At 35.0% G+C, this 16,337-nt stretch overlaps 5 protein-coding genes across 5 annotated transcripts; 3 read left to right on the top strand and 2 right to left on the bottom strand.

Annotated features, from left to right (window-relative positions):
• The first annotated feature begins 562 nt into the window (after positions 1-562).
• Positions 563-1,076, top strand: LOC133336551 (helix-loop-helix protein 1). Its single transcript, XM_061544834.1, has one exon. The coding sequence runs from the start codon at positions 570-572 to the stop codon at positions 1,074-1,076; it is 507 nt and encodes a 168-aa protein (XP_061400818.1). The 5' UTR covers positions 563-569.
• A 1,979-nt stretch (positions 1,077-3,055) lies between these two features.
• LOC133336536 (uncharacterized) lies at positions 3,056-9,419 on the top strand. The gene is made up of 4 exons (XM_061544818.1): positions 3,056-3,082; positions 7,106-7,251; positions 7,312-7,540; positions 7,842-9,419. The coding sequence occupies exons 1-4, from the start codon at positions 3,056-3,058 to the stop codon at positions 9,417-9,419; spliced, it is 1,980 nt and encodes a 659-aa protein (XP_061400802.1).
• Positions 9,420-9,652: 233 nt separating this feature from the next.
• On the bottom strand, positions 9,653-11,435 carry LOC133336534 (uncharacterized). Its single transcript, XM_061544817.1, has 2 exons — positions 11,049-11,435; positions 9,653-10,984 (listed from the first exon to the last, which is right to left on the bottom strand). The coding sequence occupies exons 1-2, from the start codon at positions 11,433-11,435 to the stop codon at positions 9,653-9,655; spliced, it is 1,719 nt and encodes a 572-aa protein (XP_061400801.1).
• A 1,363-nt stretch (positions 11,436-12,798) lies between these two features.
• On the top strand, positions 12,799-14,561 carry LOC133336533 (carnosine N-methyltransferase). Its single transcript, XM_061544816.1, has 5 exons — positions 12,799-12,992; positions 13,064-13,304; positions 13,610-13,728; positions 13,794-14,097; positions 14,163-14,561. The coding sequence occupies exons 1-5, from the start codon at positions 12,811-12,813 to the stop codon at positions 14,559-14,561; spliced, it is 1,245 nt and encodes a 414-aa protein (XP_061400800.1). The 5' UTR covers positions 12,799-12,810.
• Positions 14,562-14,880: 319 nt separating this feature from the next.
• Positions 14,881-15,902, bottom strand: LOC133336549 (protein KTI12 homolog). The gene is made up of 3 exons (XM_061544831.1): positions 15,638-15,902; positions 15,226-15,575; positions 14,881-15,166 (listed from the first exon to the last, which is right to left on the bottom strand). Exons 1-3 carry the CDS (start codon positions 15,900-15,902, stop codon positions 14,882-14,884), a joined length of 900 nt encoding a protein of 299 aa, XP_061400815.1. The 3' UTR covers position 14,881.
• Positions 15,903-16,337: the final 435 nt, after the last annotated feature.

Below are 16,337 nucleotides of genomic sequence, written 5' to 3'. Positions count from 1 at the left end.
ACATCGAACAAGTTACAGTTTCCAATTGGAATTGCAACAGTAAGGAGTACTTAATAAAAAATTGGATTCATTTAATTCTATTCCTATCAGCACGGATATTCTAATAGTAAACCACAAAACCAAAATTCTGGGTAAGTTATGAAAACATATTGGATTATATGACCCTTGGGAATTGAATATGACAAGATTTTTACTGCAAATTGGTGAACGTGATTGTAAATATTGATGTGCTGATGGTAAATGTTTATTCAATACATTTGATGTTTGGACAAAGTGAAGGGTTGAGTGTTTGCACAATACTTCATGCACACAATCGATGTGTGCAAAGGACGTGTGCAAATAATAACCCGTTATTGTTTGCCAAACAATAAAAGCCATAAATAATACAATTAGTACGCCCTTTAGGCATATGCAACCGCTGAAATAATAAAGGGTTTGCTTATTTAAATAACAACCTGTGGCCATTTCCTTTTCCAAATACTAATGTTAATATTTTTGCCTTTTATTGCCGCAAATATTTATGTCAAAATTTTCCCCTTTATTTTGCAGATACCTAAAAACTGGACGCCATGGTCTATGATATGACACAAAATCATTTGGTGCCACCACAAAATATTGCCGCTGTGGGCCGTTATTATTTGCAAGATTTAAATAATGTGGAAAATCAAGATTATGCCGCTTTCGATTTTGATAAAAGATATCAAGCTCGTATGGCGTGTGAGACACCACCACCAATGACACAATCCGGATCCGGATCTGTGGGACAATCTTTACCACAACCTCCGCCCACGCCAGCTCCACGTAGACGCACCACACCCATAACACATTTAGATCCAGCAGAATTAGTAGGTCTTTCGCGGGAAGAAAGACGTCGCCGAAGACGTGCAACACTAAAATATCGTACAGCTCATGCAACCAGAGAACGTATTCGCGTCGAAGCATTTAATGTATCCTTTGCGGAGTTAAGGAAATTGCTACCAACTTTACCGCCAGATAAGAAGTTGTCGAAAATTGAAATCTTAAAATTGGCCATATGTTATATTGCATATCTCAATCATGTTCTGGAGACACCATAGGATTGCGGGGTTATAAGTTAGGTTAAGTTGAAATAGAATACATATTTTTATATACATAGATGATTTTATTTTTTTTTATAGAAATTTTTAAGTTTATCTATTACTGTTATGTGATATAAATATAAAAGTTTTGTATATTTAAATTTAAAAATGAAAATGTGTAGACTTTGCTTGGAAATATTTTTCAATATTGCATTAAGTCGACTATATGTGTAATTATTAATATTAAGAAAATACTATTCAATAAATAATTTTAATTTTTTAAGAAAATTTTGATACTTTTTTTTCTCAATTGGAAAATAATTTCAGGTACTTTCGACTTTTAGAAAAATATAATTATTACTTAGTAATGGGATAATGAATTTAGATACTTCTGCATGTATTGAAAATTTGGGTGCATTTCCTAATATTCGAAAGTAATTTTAATAAAGAAATTTTAAAGCTTCAAACAAAAATAATAAAATAAATTAAAAGTTTGGTTATGTCGAAAACAAATTCAATTAAAAAAGAGAAATAAAATTGTTCAAAATTTAAATTCTAACTTCAAATAAAAGCGGAATGCCTTAACAAAATTTATAAAAATGTAATAAATAATAGAAATTTGGTTATGTCGAAAAAACTCAAAATAAAATTAGGAAAGAATTAAAACAAAATTCTAACTTAAAATAGAATAATGTTTTAAAAATTTAATAAATAAAAGAAATTAGGTTATGTCTAAAAATTGAGTAAAAAATGAAACATTTTTTAAGCCGAATCGCTTAACAAGTTTTATAAAAATGTAATAAATAAAAGAAATTAGGTTATGTCGAAAAAAAACTCAAAATAAAAATTGTGAAAGAATTTAAAAACATTTAATTCCAACTTAAAATAAAATAATGTTTAATAAATTTAATAAATAAAATAAATTTGGTAATGTCTTAAAAGTCATAAAAAAGGAAAGAAAACTTTAAGTTCTAATAACTTTTTGTTTTTTTTAAATTGTTCTTATTTTTCCAATTGCCTCTTGAATACCCTTTAAATCATTGTCCTTTAAAGGAAACCTTTTATGTATAGAAATGCCTTCATTTCTAAAAAGTCCCATTTGGCATTGTTGTCTACATTCATAAAAAGTTGATACATGAAATTCGAAACATATGTGTCCAGTCTCCAATCCCCCTTTTTTGTGTGAGGATGCTGTAAATTTTTGGTTGGGGATAAAAAAAATTGGAACATGCGCAGGAATTCGTAAATAAAAGACACGCCTTCTTTTGTATAGCCCCCACCACAGCAAAAAAAAAAAATGCTACAGATTCCATATTAAAACAATGTTTTTTTAATTAGTTTGAATTATTAAAACAATCAAGTGAGGTTTTAATACGGAACTTTCTCCATTGGATATTAAAAAAAAACAAAAACAAAAAAAAAAAAAACGAAAAATGGAAATTAAATTGGACGAGTCAGTACTTTTCTGGAGTTTCTAATGAAGATATCCACCATATTTTGCTCAAGATTCGTTCTGAAATTTGTAAATTTTTCGTATTCTTTTTTTTATTTTTGGGTCTCCTCAATTATCACACTCACCTCGCATATTTGAAATTTATAAAATATCCCTATATAACCAAGGTAATAATTAATGTTTGTTTTGTTGTCCAAGTTCTAAACAACAAAAAATTCCAATAAACACAACAAAAAACAAAACCTTTTCACAAAGTGGTAACCTTTAGCAACATTTTATAGGAATTTTTGAAAAAAAACTGCATTCCCCTTGAATACTATTTTTACAAATAGTTGTGGCATTCAGTTTGGACTTAGACAAACTCTACACGCAACAGAGTGGGCTAAAAATATTTGAAAACAAAAAAGTAATTTTTGTTTTGAAATAATTTTCAAATTAGAAATTAACAAAAATAAATAATTTAAAATTTGGAAAAAGAAATCCAAAAATATTTTTAAAAAATTATGTGAGAAAAAATTTTAAGAAAATTGTGTATTTGAAAAAAATGGCCACACATTATAGTGCTAATCAGGTATTGAATACAAATATATTGGATTAAAAAAATAGCAAACTCCCTGAATCCGGAATAGAAAATTAAAAATAATAATAAATAAATATTAAACATTAATAATAAATAAATATTTACAATAATAAATAAATAAAAATGTTGTGTATATTCTTTGAACGTTTTATTAAGACTGCCTTCACAAATTCGTAGCTTAATAAAATTGTGTATTATCGAGCTATCTATCATAATTTTCCTCAAATTGTATATGTTTGTAAATTTGTGAGTATTTAAACATTGTCTACTGGCTGTCTTCCGTTTTTGCTAAAAATCACTTGATAAACAAAATTCCTCGCATAGCAACCGCATAAATAAAATTCACGCACGTTATTCAAAAAATAATAGTTTTTTTGTGACATTCAAATACGAGGTTAGTTGGAATCAAAATATATACAAAACCAGTGAGCGGAGCTACACAACTACCACGGAACTCTAACTTTCTGCGGATTTTTATTCCGAGCCAGGGCAATATTTCTTGATATTTGCAACCTCTTGCCCGATTAGAGTTCAACAGCACCTCTTCCTTACAATGACATATTTTCCGAATATTACTAATATTCAGTACAGGCGCCCCTTTAATTACTTGTTCAGATTCCATTCACCGTGGGTGTTGTTGGTGGTGGCCTACAGATCGACACAAAAAAAAAACCAAAATCTGATCATCTCCGAAAATTATAGGCGTTATCCTTGACCATAACTGGAACCTCATGGAAAATTTCAAAGCGATCAGTGCTATATTTCCGCCCTCTAGTGTGGTAATGGATTACTAAATAATATCTGAATACGTAAGCACCTGTAAATATTTGAGTGTAACTCCCACATCCGAGTAGATACATTACTATATTTGGTATCGATTTAAAGCTCAACCACTTCTATTGGATATACTATCAACTTCTCGGCTCTATGTCCTTCAGGAGTAAATATATACGCTATAAAATATAACTTTTGTAATTTTTCACACAAAAGTCAGGGTCCATTTGACCCGCTAAATATTGACCGATCTTTATCACAACAGGCATGGATATTCTTTGGCCCAATCCTCTTCTCCATGTAAAATTTGCGGCCTCTAGAGCAACCACATAATCAGACAAAAATAAAGTTTTTGGTCCATTTCATTCCCTAAATATTAACCGATCTTTAACAAAAACAATAGGGGTCTTCATTGGCCAGTATCCATCCTACATGCAAAATTGGTTCATAACTGGACAGACGGACGGACACGCATGTCTGGATCGACTCAGCTAGTTGAGATATGACGATCGGTATACTTAAAGGTAGGTCTAGGACCAATATTTCGCGGCGTTACAAACTCTTGGAACTGCACAAAGCTATAATACCCTGACAACATGGTTGTGTGGGGTATACATACCATTTACTTCTGGAAAAAATATTTTTAAAAATCCACGCCTTGTATAGTCCATGAAAAAAAATTAAATCCGGAACATCTAGAGACCTTGAAAAAATATTTTTAAAAATCCACGCCTTGTATAGTCTATGAAAAAAATTAAATCCGGAACATCTAGAGACCTTGAAAAAATATTTTTAAAAATCCACGCCTTGTATAGTCCATGAAAAAAATTAAATCCGGAACTTCTAGAGACCTTGAAAAAATATATTTAAAAATCCACGCCTTTTATAGTCCATGAAAAAAAATTAAATCCGGAACTTCTAGAGACCTTGAAAAAATATTTTTAAAAATCCACGCCTTTTATGGTCCATGAAAAAAATTAAATCCGGAACTTCTAGAGACCTTGAAAATATATTTTTAAAAATCCACGCCTTGTATAGTCCATGAAAAAAAAATTAAATCCGGAGAGACCTTGAAAAATATATTTTTAAAAATCCACGCCTTGTTCAAACCTAACCTCGTACATTTTTCTACCTATCTTCCTGTATACACACACCCATACCCACCTTTGCATGCATAAGAAAATAAATAAACAAACAACAAAATAATATCCTGGTACAAGAAATTATTGTACTATTTTGCCAAAATATGTTTATGTTTTTTTGGGTCAAATGTGACAGGCTTTTGTATTTCGAAAAGTTCGTTCGTTCGATTTCACCCGGCATATCAGTATTTGCGGGAGTTTTCGCTTAATCACATATCTTCGTTTAATGCTGGCAATTATCCGTGGCGACGGCAACATAGATACACGGGATAATATTAAGTTAATTTCAAAACAATTGATTCGACATCTGTTTTAGTCAAGAGAAGAAGGAAGAAAAAATCGACAGGAGACCATCCATCCATCCATTCATCGATCCGCCCATTATCTGGTTGGTAGAGAAGCGTAAAATTACTCCGAAGGCTAAGTATTATTCTATTTAAAGTTGGAGTGTCATAAAACGAGGATTATCGTAACAAGTGTTTTTATGCCTTTTTTGTTAGTGAAACCCACCTCCAGCAGATACCAATAGAATCCGAATAACAAAAAAAAATCCTCGAAATCTATTGATACACGTGTTAACTTACAAAATACCAGCTAGCCCACAGCCTACAGAGGGTTGGTGTGAAAGTCGAAAGGGTGCGTTATTGTGTGTGTCCTGTGTGAAGTTAAGGGGTGGGGGGTATTTGCCAAACGTACGTGCATGTCGCCGCGCTTGTAGCATCTCTTGATAAATGTTGCCCCAGAGATTTGACATTATAATCATTGTCAGGGACAACTTTGGCTATTTGATGGATGGCTGAACGTTTTGTTGTAGAAGTGCCAAATGATGACCCGTTCCGTTATCTATGGAAGACAACCAATATTCTCAAATTGTTAACAATTTGCTAATTGAGTTTAAAATCAATTTGAAATGCCTACTTATATCAGTGGAACTAAATACAAAGAGATAGAGTGGAAATGAAGTACGAATTCACCCGAAATTTAAGTATCGAATTTAACGCCTCTTACCGTTAAATTTAATTATTCACTAATTTTGTATGTGTGAATATCTGTGTTGAAATTGTTCACATCATTTCCATAAGAGAAGGGTGGTTGTATCTGCCTTTTGCGGGATGCTGTCTGGGTGTGGTGTTATGCCACAGGTTCGTGTGGCGCGTGCCAGTGTGGTTTTCAATCAAATAATTTTCCGTTAAATGTCATCAAGACAAGTGTTGATGGAATAATAACAGTAACGTCGGTATGTAAATTTTTTCCTGGCCACAGATGAAGATATCAAATTTCTTGTAATTTACATATGAAAACTAAAAAAAGAGGCTGACAAGAGGATAATGGTCCTAATGGTTCCCACGAGAATTAAAAAAAATTTTTTTAAATAATATTTTTTCAAATATCTACACAAGGCGTTACATTAAAACTATTTTTTTCAAGGTCTATACAAGTCTTGGATTTTTATATACAAAAAACCAACTCTGTTAGAATTGTTTCCAAATATTTTTTTATTTCTGAAATTAATGTCATATCCCGCCGGCCACCTGGTTTCTTATTTGTTTTTTTACATCAACAGATGTATTTTAATCCCAGTAACTTTTGACTAAAACACTTGCCTCCTTGCAGAATTTCTCCACCCCCCAAAATTGAGGTTAGGTCCGAAAGTGATAAATGATAGCTATGGATTAAGAAGTGCAGCATTTAAATTTGACAAATACCAACTGAATTCAATTGTGCATCGTTTTTTATTCGAAAAACAAACAAAAGCTTAAGTGGTATTAAAACAGGATAGTTTTTTACACATGTCCTCAAAAAAATTGTCTATAAGGATGTATGGCGAACAGCATGTAATTGCCGGCTAATATGGCAGGGGATGAAGTCAACTCATCTTTTAACAAGGCAGAGTTGTTGTTGTTTGTGTGTCTAGTTTTTTATTGAAAAAAAGGGTGTTTTGTTATCTATGTTTGGGTAGTAACTTTGTTCCTGTTTGTTTACCCAAGGATTATAATGATATAAATTATGGTATTACAGGCTAGATTTGTGTAATGTCTCTAGAACAGGTTGTTTTTATGTTAAATTTGTCATTTCATTCCGTTTTTCTCTATTTCAGTTTGAACAAGCCTATGCCTCACGCCGTTTAGGTAATTGGGAGTTACCCAAATGGCAAACCAGAGATCCGCCTCGACCACGTCAACGTAAAGGCTCTACCCAGTTCATAGCCAATGAAAGGGGCCATCTGTTGGATAGTTCCAAGAAGTATATTGTTATGGATTTTATTTAAAAATTTTTTCTAAAATAATTTTTCTACATTTCCAGACTAAATCAAAATCCCTGGGGTAATTTTTCTGGGACCTATCAATTACCGGATAAATTGACACGGAAATTTGGTGATGAATATCATAAATATTTGACGGCAACAAATCATGGCAAAGATCTGAGTGATTTTGGTGTCTCCGGTACTCGATTGTCATACCCAAACAAATGTGAGACCCTAGCAAGGGTGGCTCAACCGAATCGGCCTTTGCATGCGTGTGAAAAGAAGGATGTAAGATAAATTTTCGATTCAATTGCACAATCATTCAATTTCAAGCCATTACAAAATAAAAATTAATAAAAAAAAATAAAATCAATTTCATTTGCACTCATGATCAAAATTATAGCGCACTTTGTTCCAGATAAGCTTCTTGGAAATTAAAAAAAAAAAAAATTTTTTGAACACATTTCTTTCCCTGTTCAATTTTTAGTCAAATAATAAACGCACCTTGTTCCAGATAAGCAAGAAATAGTTTTTGTAATTTAAAAAAGTAATTTCCTGGTCCCATTTCTTCCCTTTTTTCAATTTTTAGTCCCTAGATTTGGAATATATACCCGGTGATTTCACCTCCTTTAAGGAACAACATCCCACACGAGAATCTCTGTTGGAAAATAAATACAATCGCGATTACAATATAGAACCTCCATTAAAATTAGATCAAAACTTATTGGGGGATCATGAATGTAAGGCACCGCCTAACAATTGTGAACCACCACCATTAAAATTAACACCCATTTTGCCACAAACCTCCGCTTTGGTTACATCGAATCTTTCACCACGCATAAGAGATTTGGATTTACTTGATAATACCATCACCAAAACGAACCAATTTTCAACAAATGTCTTTGACAACGATTCAGCGGCGGCAAACATGATGGGCTCACAAACCATAACTGGGAAACCCAACGAACGTTGCCCTTCACCTGTGGTGCCAGCCCATACAAATTTCGAGCTAGCCAAACGTATGCATCAAACCAACCTAATGCACAATCCTCTACCAGATTGTGTGGCAGATTTGGCATTTAGAAGACTACAAATTACCGGTGATAATCCTGGGTTGGCATTAGATATTGAACCCATTGCCAGTGGGGTAGGAGTTAAGACCCATAACGCTGGCCCCACCCACTGTACCAAAATGAAAGTGTATCGACCTCAGACATCGAGGGTTGTACCCAGAGCCTATAATACTAGTGACAATTTCAGATCGTATTCAGCCGCCCCCTATCCAGAGAAAAAAGTTGGAGCCATGGATTTGGCAATTTGTTGGGATTTACCGGCCCAAGAACCCCCTAGGCCACGACACATTGATGGATCTAATGATTCTGCTGGGCCTGCTGTATTTAATTTTGTGAAAAGTCCTCGAGAAGATCCACCTTTGAACACAGGACGTTCAGCTGGAGTATTTACCAACACTTTAGGCGAAACTGACTTCTTCGATAAGGACATTTTACGACGTAAGACTGATTTTGGTGGCCATCGTATACAAACCGATGATGATTTGGATCTTTGTCGTCCCATGCCAAGAGCTCGCAGTGTTTCGCGGGATAATAGTGCCTGTCATCGCATCGAAAGACTTACAAAACAATTCCAATCAAATCCCGATATATCCGATCAAGATTATAAAGCCTTACGTGAAAAATATTTGGGACCAGGGTGTGATTTTGATTCTTCACTTGACCCTGGCGGCTGCAAACGTCCAGGTTTCTTTCGCCGAGCTCGTTCGCGGATTTGTCACAAAGTGGCTCCGGAACCAAATTGTCATCATCATTACACGGAAAAGAGAATGCCATGTAAGGCGGCATTTCGTGCAGGGCTACCAAGATTTAATGCCGCCGGGCATTTTGTTAGTTCGGATAGTGGCTGTAGCATGGGCAGTCATCATCATCATTCGCATCCCTCACAACGTGTATTGGTAGTGCCAAAACCCCGTAATCCCTATACCAAAAAGAACTATGATATCGACACATTGGTGCCGCCATTTAAAAGTTATGCCGGTGGGGCGGGGGAAGGTGGTTATCCGGAACATTGGCGTCTGACCAGTGTCTATCAGCAGGCCTACAAACCAATTCAAAGTCGTAGGAAACCTCTCATACAAACAGTTTATAAATGAAAATGCAATTCAAAACATTTTTTAAAATCATTTTTATTTTATTTGGTAAAGGTGCAATAGATAACTTCTGGTTTTTTGTAATAACTTACATAAAAAATATGTAAAAGTGCAATATAAAAACTCCAAAATATATACTTAAGTATAAAGTAAGAAGCTGAAAAAATAACTTAGCCATTATTATTGTAATAAAAAAATCTTTGGAAAAAACGAAATTAAAAAAAATTGTGTAACTCTTAATGATTGTTTGCAAACTCATATTCTTCGTGTTTCTTGTGAAATACTGATTTCATCAATTGGTGGCCAACTTCTCGCGTGGAACGCCGTATGCTACTGCGTAGGCTGTGCTTCTTTTCATTTGTCAGATCTTCAATTTTAACATATTCTGTTTGTACCAAATCCGATTTCAATTTCATTGTCCTTTCGCTGCCATCAATAATGGACAGTTCGGTGATTTGCGTTTGTCCTTCTTCTTCAGCCAAAGGAACACGGGAGGGTTTGCGCCGCAAACTTTGGCGTATGCTATTTAAAATACCACCATGTGTGGCTTGTTTTTCCTGACCTTCAGCTTCGCCTTCTTCTGATGCTTCTGTTTTTGTTGACGACTGATGTCCATTGGGATGCATTAGTTTACGTATTGACTTACGTATCATATTTTTAACGGAGGCTGATTTCTTGTGGTCTTTGTGTTTATCATTATCGCTGCTTTCCACATTTTCCAAAGATTCTTTGCTTACCTTTAAGGCTGGAGTGGCCTTGGTGTAGGCTCTAACAAATGGAGCTGGTGTCTTAAAGTCAAACGATTCATTAGCATCTTCAATATCACTATCGGGACCATAAAGTTCATCCAAATCTTCTGGTTTCACCACAATTTCATCTTCCTCATCCAAGGCAAAGGGATTTTTGGTAACCAAATCCAATTTAGGTAGTGGAACTTCTGGTAAATTACTTTGTTCAAATGGGTTTGTATTGACCTGCTTGGAATCTGTTACACCACTTGGTTCTTCTTCTATACGTTGTAGTGTTGTTGTTTCCGAACTTTCTTCAGTGATTTTTGTTACAACCCCATTTGTTATTTCTACTTGGGTTTGGGTATGTCGCTCTACAGTTTCTTCCAATTTAATACTTTCATTGATCGGAGACATGGGCAAGTGTTCGGTGATACCATTTTTCCTTAACTTGGCCTCATTTATGCTATTCTCCAATTCCAATTGATAACAATCCAATTCTTTACCAATATCCATGGTATCTTCTTCACCAATGGATCCTAAGGACACTTTATTCGGTTTCATTACCACGGGAGAGAAAACAAGTTTTTCGGCCAAAAGTTTTGTGGGTGTTAACTGAGACATGGACATGTCCTTGAAATCGATGCGACAACCCACATTTGGAACAAAAGGTAAACCTATTTTTAATTTACACGGCATAATGGGTATATCATCTTTGGTTGTGGTTTCTCTTTGTATTTCAAAGGGATTTTTAGAAGCTGGCAGATCGTGGGTTTTTAAATTCAATGCCGGATTAACAAAACAATTGGAATTTGCCAGGGGTACATTTTCACGTACAACCTAGAATAATTTGAATATTTTATACATTAAAAAATAATATTTGAAAAGTATTTTTTTATCCTACCTCATATGGATTAAATTGTTTCTCTGGTACATTAATATTCAGTGCCGGATTCTCAAAACAAGCCACCTCGGCAGGACGTTTTTTTTTCTTGGGAGGCTTACGCAAAACCTCATAGGGATTTGGCGGTAATTGCTGTTGCTGTTCCTCTCCATCCTTGACTATATCCTCAATCGATTTTATTTCCAGACCAGCATTGTTTGCAAATGCCAAGGCATTCTCCTTGTTTAGCCGCCTTTTGGCCAGGATCTTTTTCGGCGTAGAACTGAACGCTTCATTTGTAAAACCTGAACTCTTGTTAATAATTTCTTCGGGGAATGGTTGCTGGCGTTTCCTTTTTCTGGATGGTGTTATATTTGCGTCCATTGATAAATTTAGCTCGGCCGTCATTACACAAATAAATTAATTGGAGTTTTTCTATGAAAAAATTAGGTTTTAATTTAGAATTAAAAATACTTTTTATTTGAAAATAAAAGCCAGCTGTCGATTTTGAAATACAAAAAAGATGCCTCCACCTTATTCATGCTCACTGAACACAGCTGCAATTATATTTCTATTTTTAGGGGTGGGTTTTGTAAGGGAGGTTCACATGTTGGTGGATAAGTGTGGTTTTATATTTGTCGGGATCGGGATCGGTGTTGAGAGTTTCTCTCTCTTGAGAGAGTAATTAGAGTTGCGCTATTTTTAATTTTGTAACAAGCGTACTTTTTGTTCACAAAAGGTACGAATTGACATAAACGTACCAAAACAAAAATTAGATTTTTTATTATTTGTGAATACATTTACGCTTAAATTATAACATATATTATTTATGCAAATAACTGGTATAAATATTGGCCAATATTTCTCGATAATTATTATTTATTATCATTTGAAGTAGAATTTTAGGTACCTTTTCGCACTTTTTTGTTCCTACCTGTGGTAATGTTTTCCAACACAATTCACAATTTACCACTGAGAGAGAGAGAAAATCTCAACACCGATCCCGATCCCGGCAAATATAAAACCACGCTAAGAAATAAAAAAATGAATAAAAAACATTGAAAATGTCGTTAAGAACCCTGAATGCCAAGGATCTCACATCTTTGTCAACGTGAATTGCCTTCATAATATAGATTCTAATTAATTCTAATTAACCTCCAACAATTGTGATGACATTTAAGTCAATCGAATGCCATAAAGACCTATTAAATCTATTTATATTCTATAAATAAGTTTTCCCCTATGCCATTCATTTAAATAGAAAATAAGATATGTCACCTTATGCCTACTGAACACATCCCCAATGAGTGTTTAGTAGGGTTCACATGTTGACAAATTTCAATTAATTAATTTCTAGCTAAACACGGACAGTTTTGATTGTCAACTGAACTAAGGCCTATTAATATGGTCACCAAGGGAGAAAGCTGAATATCAGCTGCTTTTCAAGTTTGCTGTCAAAATCTCTTATTGATTTGACTTGTGAAAACGTAAACAAAGTCTAAATTTTTTACATTAGACTTGATAAAAAACAGCTGTTTGGTAGGAGATTTTATTAATTGATCTTGCTATCAAACAAGCAAAATTTGGACATTTGGTGTCATTGAAAAATTATAGTGTGTACGCCACTTTAGACTCTTGTCATTTCATGTAAACAATTCATCCATACAATCAGCCAACCAACCATCAACATAACGGGGATTTGCAATAAAAAAGAATAAAAAAAGAAACGAAAGACATTGTTTTTGTTCCGGCTATATATACGGTGAGGAAAACGTGCTCGATTATGTCGGATGTTGCATCAACTGGTACCGATCACCACAACATGAACAGAAAACACTCATCATCCTCGTTGATCTCGCTCAGCAATATGTCGGCGGATGCATGTCCATCATTGTTGACCCCCGAAGAGGAAGAGGAGGAAAAGCAACATCTGCAGAAGATAATATCGGCATTGAAATTCTATCGGTAGGTAGTTTGATAAATTATGTTCAAACAAGAGTCATTGACCAAAATATGTCGCTTTGTTTTGTTTGCAGAAAATATTCACTGGCCAAGGTCAACAAAACCGAAAGTTATCTGAACTCTCTGCCCAAAAGGCATCAAAAAATGCTGGCCAAATATAGACACCATTTAAGTATTGTAAGGGATTGTATTGACAAGAATCAAGTAGTCATTAAGAAAATGTTGGTGGACAATCCACTGTGTGATAGCTCAGCGGTGAGCCAGCGTGATATGGATGGACATGTGGCGAAAATACGCCATCAAGAAATGGAACATGTAAGTATGTTTTGGAATTTGTGAGAAGATATGCAGAGAAAGGGCCAGAGTTCTGCTTAGCTGCTGTCCTTTGTAGATTAAGTAATGAGTGTGTGTGTCTGTTTGTGTGTATTTATGTTGGCTGTGGCGTAGATTAATTAAAATTGATTTGTTGTAATATTTTTGTTCCATTACTCCTCCTCTCCTGTGAGGAAACCACCATCATGATGTGTTTCCTTCCTTACTCTTCTTCTACACTTAAACAAAACCAAAAAACCACTTTGATTCAGTCTGAAGACCATGTTGAACCTTTTCACATTTTAAAGGCCCAATCGACATTGAAAGCCATTGCCCGGGACTGGAGTCCTGAGTGTGTCGAAGAACGTAATCAATCCTACAAACCCATCATTGATGCCATTGAGCAATACTTCAATCCCAAGGAGTAGTAAGTGTGATTTCAAATCAAATTTTTATAAAATTTTCAAAAAAATAATTTCTGTTTATTCCCAGTAACGAAAATGATGTAAAGATTTTGGTACCTGGCTGCGGTTTGGGCAGACTAACCTATGAACTTGCCTGTCGGGGCTATGAATGTGAGGGCAATGAATTCTCCTACTTCATGCTGATTGCTTCGAACTTTGTTTTGAACTTTTGCACCGATGAGAACATGTACTCCCTCTATCCCTGGGTCCACCACACGGTGAATAATTTGCGCAGAGCCGATCAGGTGGCTGCGGTGCGTTTTCCTGATGTTAGCCCAGCTAAAAATAAACCAACCGGTAAACTCTCCGTGGTTGCAGGAGATTTTCTGGAGGTAAGACCCCCACCTATAGTTGAGGTTATGTTTTGCGTCTTCATCTGCTTCCATTTTCTTTTAAGGTCTACACCACACCTGATGTCTATGATTGTGTGGCCACATGTTTCTTCATTGACTGTGCAAACAATGTAATCGATTTCATCGAAACTATTTATCGTATCTTAGTTCCTGGCGGTATTTGGGTTAACCTGGGCCCATTACTCTATCATTTCAGTGATGTCCACAACGAGGACAGCATTGAACCCACATTTGAGGACATAATGCATGTCATCGATAATGTCGGTTTTGAAGTATTATCCTCTAAGACTGGTGTACGTACAAAATATGCCCAAAATCCAAATTCAATGTTGAAGAGTGAATATGAAAGTATATTTTGGATTTGTCGCAAACCGCTCAACAGCACTGGTGATGGTGGCGATGATATGGAGGAAAATCAAAGCAATACCGATGGTATGGCTTAGAATCCATACATGATCTTATGAGAATGACGGAGTGTGATTGATCATGTTGTCATGATTGCACTGATTATGTTTAACAAAAAATATTGACCTGGACAAATCACGAATTTTTTTGTGAATTTACTAAACATATTTGAATTATTATGTTTTTCTTTTTTTATTTTTCAAATACAAAAAATATTTTGTACAACATTTAAAAGAAAATCCATGAAGGCTTCCAAGTAACAAATTGGAGTTAAGTGAATTTTTATGCAAACACACAAAAAATACATTTAAATCGTAAAACGACAATGCAAAATTATTGTAGTTTCTTTTCTTGTTTACTAGCCGCTCCCACAATTGGAATTTAAAAATTGCACAAACAATTGAGGAACTTTGTCAAGGGTGCTGGTAGTGGCATGATGCTGTTTGCTGTAGTTTAGAAATTGTCTCCGTACACGATTGAGTTGAATGGCAGTCATATTACCGGGTATTTCTACTTTAATTTGACTATTTTTTATTGGCACCGGCCCTAAAATGCCAATTTTTCTTGCTGCCAAAACATCGGCCACAATTTCCTGGGTTAGGCGATCCAATTCAAAAACATAATTTGTTGAACTTAAGGGGGGCTGAAAAAATTAAACAAATGAAATAATGTTGTATCCACAATCTGAGGAGAGCTTCTTACATTTTGCGTGGATTGATTAGGTGGCAGTGGTTTCGATTCGAATAGAGCACTGTAAATATTTTCAAATTCCAATTCATCATCGGGAAACGATACAAACAGCGGACTATCCCAACGACAATTACCATGAGGCTCTTCAAATCTCATACACAATCCCTCAAAAATCTCTTTACTATAGGCAATGTTAGAATTATCTAGCAGGGATTCGTCTTCCACTTTACTAAGGTCCTCAGGTTCAACACCATTACGGCTACAATTGAATTCCCATGCCCGGTCATTTTGTATGCCACAGAATAGGGTACATTGTGTGCTTCGGGCGGCTTTGGTCGCACAGAACAGCTCATAGCGGTAGCCTTAAATAAGAAGAAATTTTACAATTAAATTAATCATTTTTAAAGGAATTATATTTACCCACCTTTGATATAATTTCCCGCATCCAATATGACCACACTTTCTTTATCTAACAATCTTAGTGCTTCAGATTTCAAATCACTTCTGACCATCTTCTCCTTTTGTGAATCGGCAAAATACACATTCTTATGGAATCCTGCCTTTGGTATGGCCTTGTTCTCACTTATGTGATGGACACGTTTCCCTCTGCCTTCAAAATATTGTTTCAATTCTAAGGCACGTTTTGTTTTGCCACTGGCCGGAAATCCAGATATTACAATCAAAGGCATTTTGGAAGAAATTTATAATTAATTTTATTGTGGTTTTATTTGAATTATTTATTTTTTAATAGTTTTTTTAAGGAAGCCTCTTCCACCCACAAAAATATGTAAATAAATAAATGTCAAGTGGTTTAACTGTGCCGTGGCCGTATTACGGAGTTTTAACGCCGTTGCATTCACATGGAAGAGTCTGTGGAAAAAATAGATAAAAACCAAAATCGAAAGAAAGCGGAAAGAGGAGGGTATTGTTTACGAATGAGGGTAAAGAAGAAAGGCGATTACCACGATTGTTTAGAAGAAGGCATGAAGGAATGTCAATCAGCTGTTGAATTTACCTACTGTTTTGCCCGTGGCCACATTACTAAATGTTGACGCCGTTGCATTAAGCAAGCAGCATTATCTTTTTAGTGTAAATACGGCCTTTTGTTTTGCTGTCATTTGCAA

The sequence above is a fragment of the Musca vetustissima genome, unplaced genomic scaffold (genome assembly GCF_032173495.1).
Source record: "Musca vetustissima isolate MV318-11 ecotype Yass unplaced genomic scaffold, APGP_CSIRO_Mvet_v1 utg1129, whole genome shotgun sequence".
NCBI lineage: Eukaryota > Metazoa > Arthropoda > Insecta > Diptera > Muscidae > Musca > Musca vetustissima.
The sequence above is the reverse complement of the archived record's forward strand: the minus strand, read 5'-3'. Positions and strand labels throughout refer to the sequence as shown.

What these genes read in the sequence shown, in the direction of transcription:
- LOC133336536 (XM_061544818.1), top strand. Translation starts at nt 3,056, where the DNA reads ATGGCCACACATTATAGTGCTAATCAG. An exon ending in CTGTTGGATAGTTCCAAGAA is followed by an intron (nt 7,252 to 7,311) that starts GTATATTGTTAT and finishes CTACATTTCCAG; the next exon opens with ACTAAATCAAAATCCCTGGG. An exon ending in ATGCGTGTGAAAAGAAGGAT is followed by an intron (nt 7,541 to 7,841) that starts GTAAGATAAATT and finishes TTCAATTTTTAG; the next exon opens with TCCCTAGATTTGGAATATAT.
- LOC133336534 (XM_061544817.1), bottom strand. Translation starts at nt 11,435, where the DNA reads ATGACGGCCGAGCTAAATTTATCAATGGACGCAAATATAACACCATCC. An exon ending in AACAATTTAATCCATATGAG is followed by an intron (nt 10,985 to 11,048) that starts GTAGGATAAAAA and finishes AAATTATTCTAG; the next exon opens with GTTGTACGTGAAAATGTACC.
- LOC133336533 (XM_061544816.1), top strand. Translation starts at nt 12,811, where the DNA reads ATGTCGGATGTTGCATCAACTGGTACCGATCACCACAACATGAACAGA. An exon ending in TCGGCATTGAAATTCTATCG is followed by an intron (nt 12,993 to 13,063) that starts GTAGGTAGTTTG and finishes TTTTGTTTGCAG; the next exon opens with AAAATATTCACTGGCCAAGG. An exon ending in GCCATCAAGAAATGGAACAT is followed by an intron (nt 13,305 to 13,609) that starts GTAAGTATGTTT and finishes CACATTTTAAAG; the next exon opens with GCCCAATCGACATTGAAAGC.
- LOC133336549 (XM_061544831.1), bottom strand. Translation starts at nt 15,902, where the DNA reads ATGCCTTTGATTGTAATATCTGGATTTCCGGCCAGTGGCAAAACAAAA. An exon ending in TGCGGGAAATTATATCAAAG is followed by an intron (nt 15,576 to 15,637) that starts GTGGGTAAATAT and finishes TTCTTATTTAAG; the next exon opens with GCTACCGCTATGAGCTGTTC. An exon ending in CTAATCAATCCACGCAAAAT is followed by an intron (nt 15,167 to 15,225) that starts GTAAGAAGCTCT and finishes TAATTTTTTCAG; the next exon opens with CCCCCCTTAAGTTCAACAAA.
- LOC133336551 (XM_061544834.1), top strand. Translation starts at nt 570, where the DNA reads ATGGTCTATGATATGACACAAAATCATTTGGTGCCACCACAAAATATT.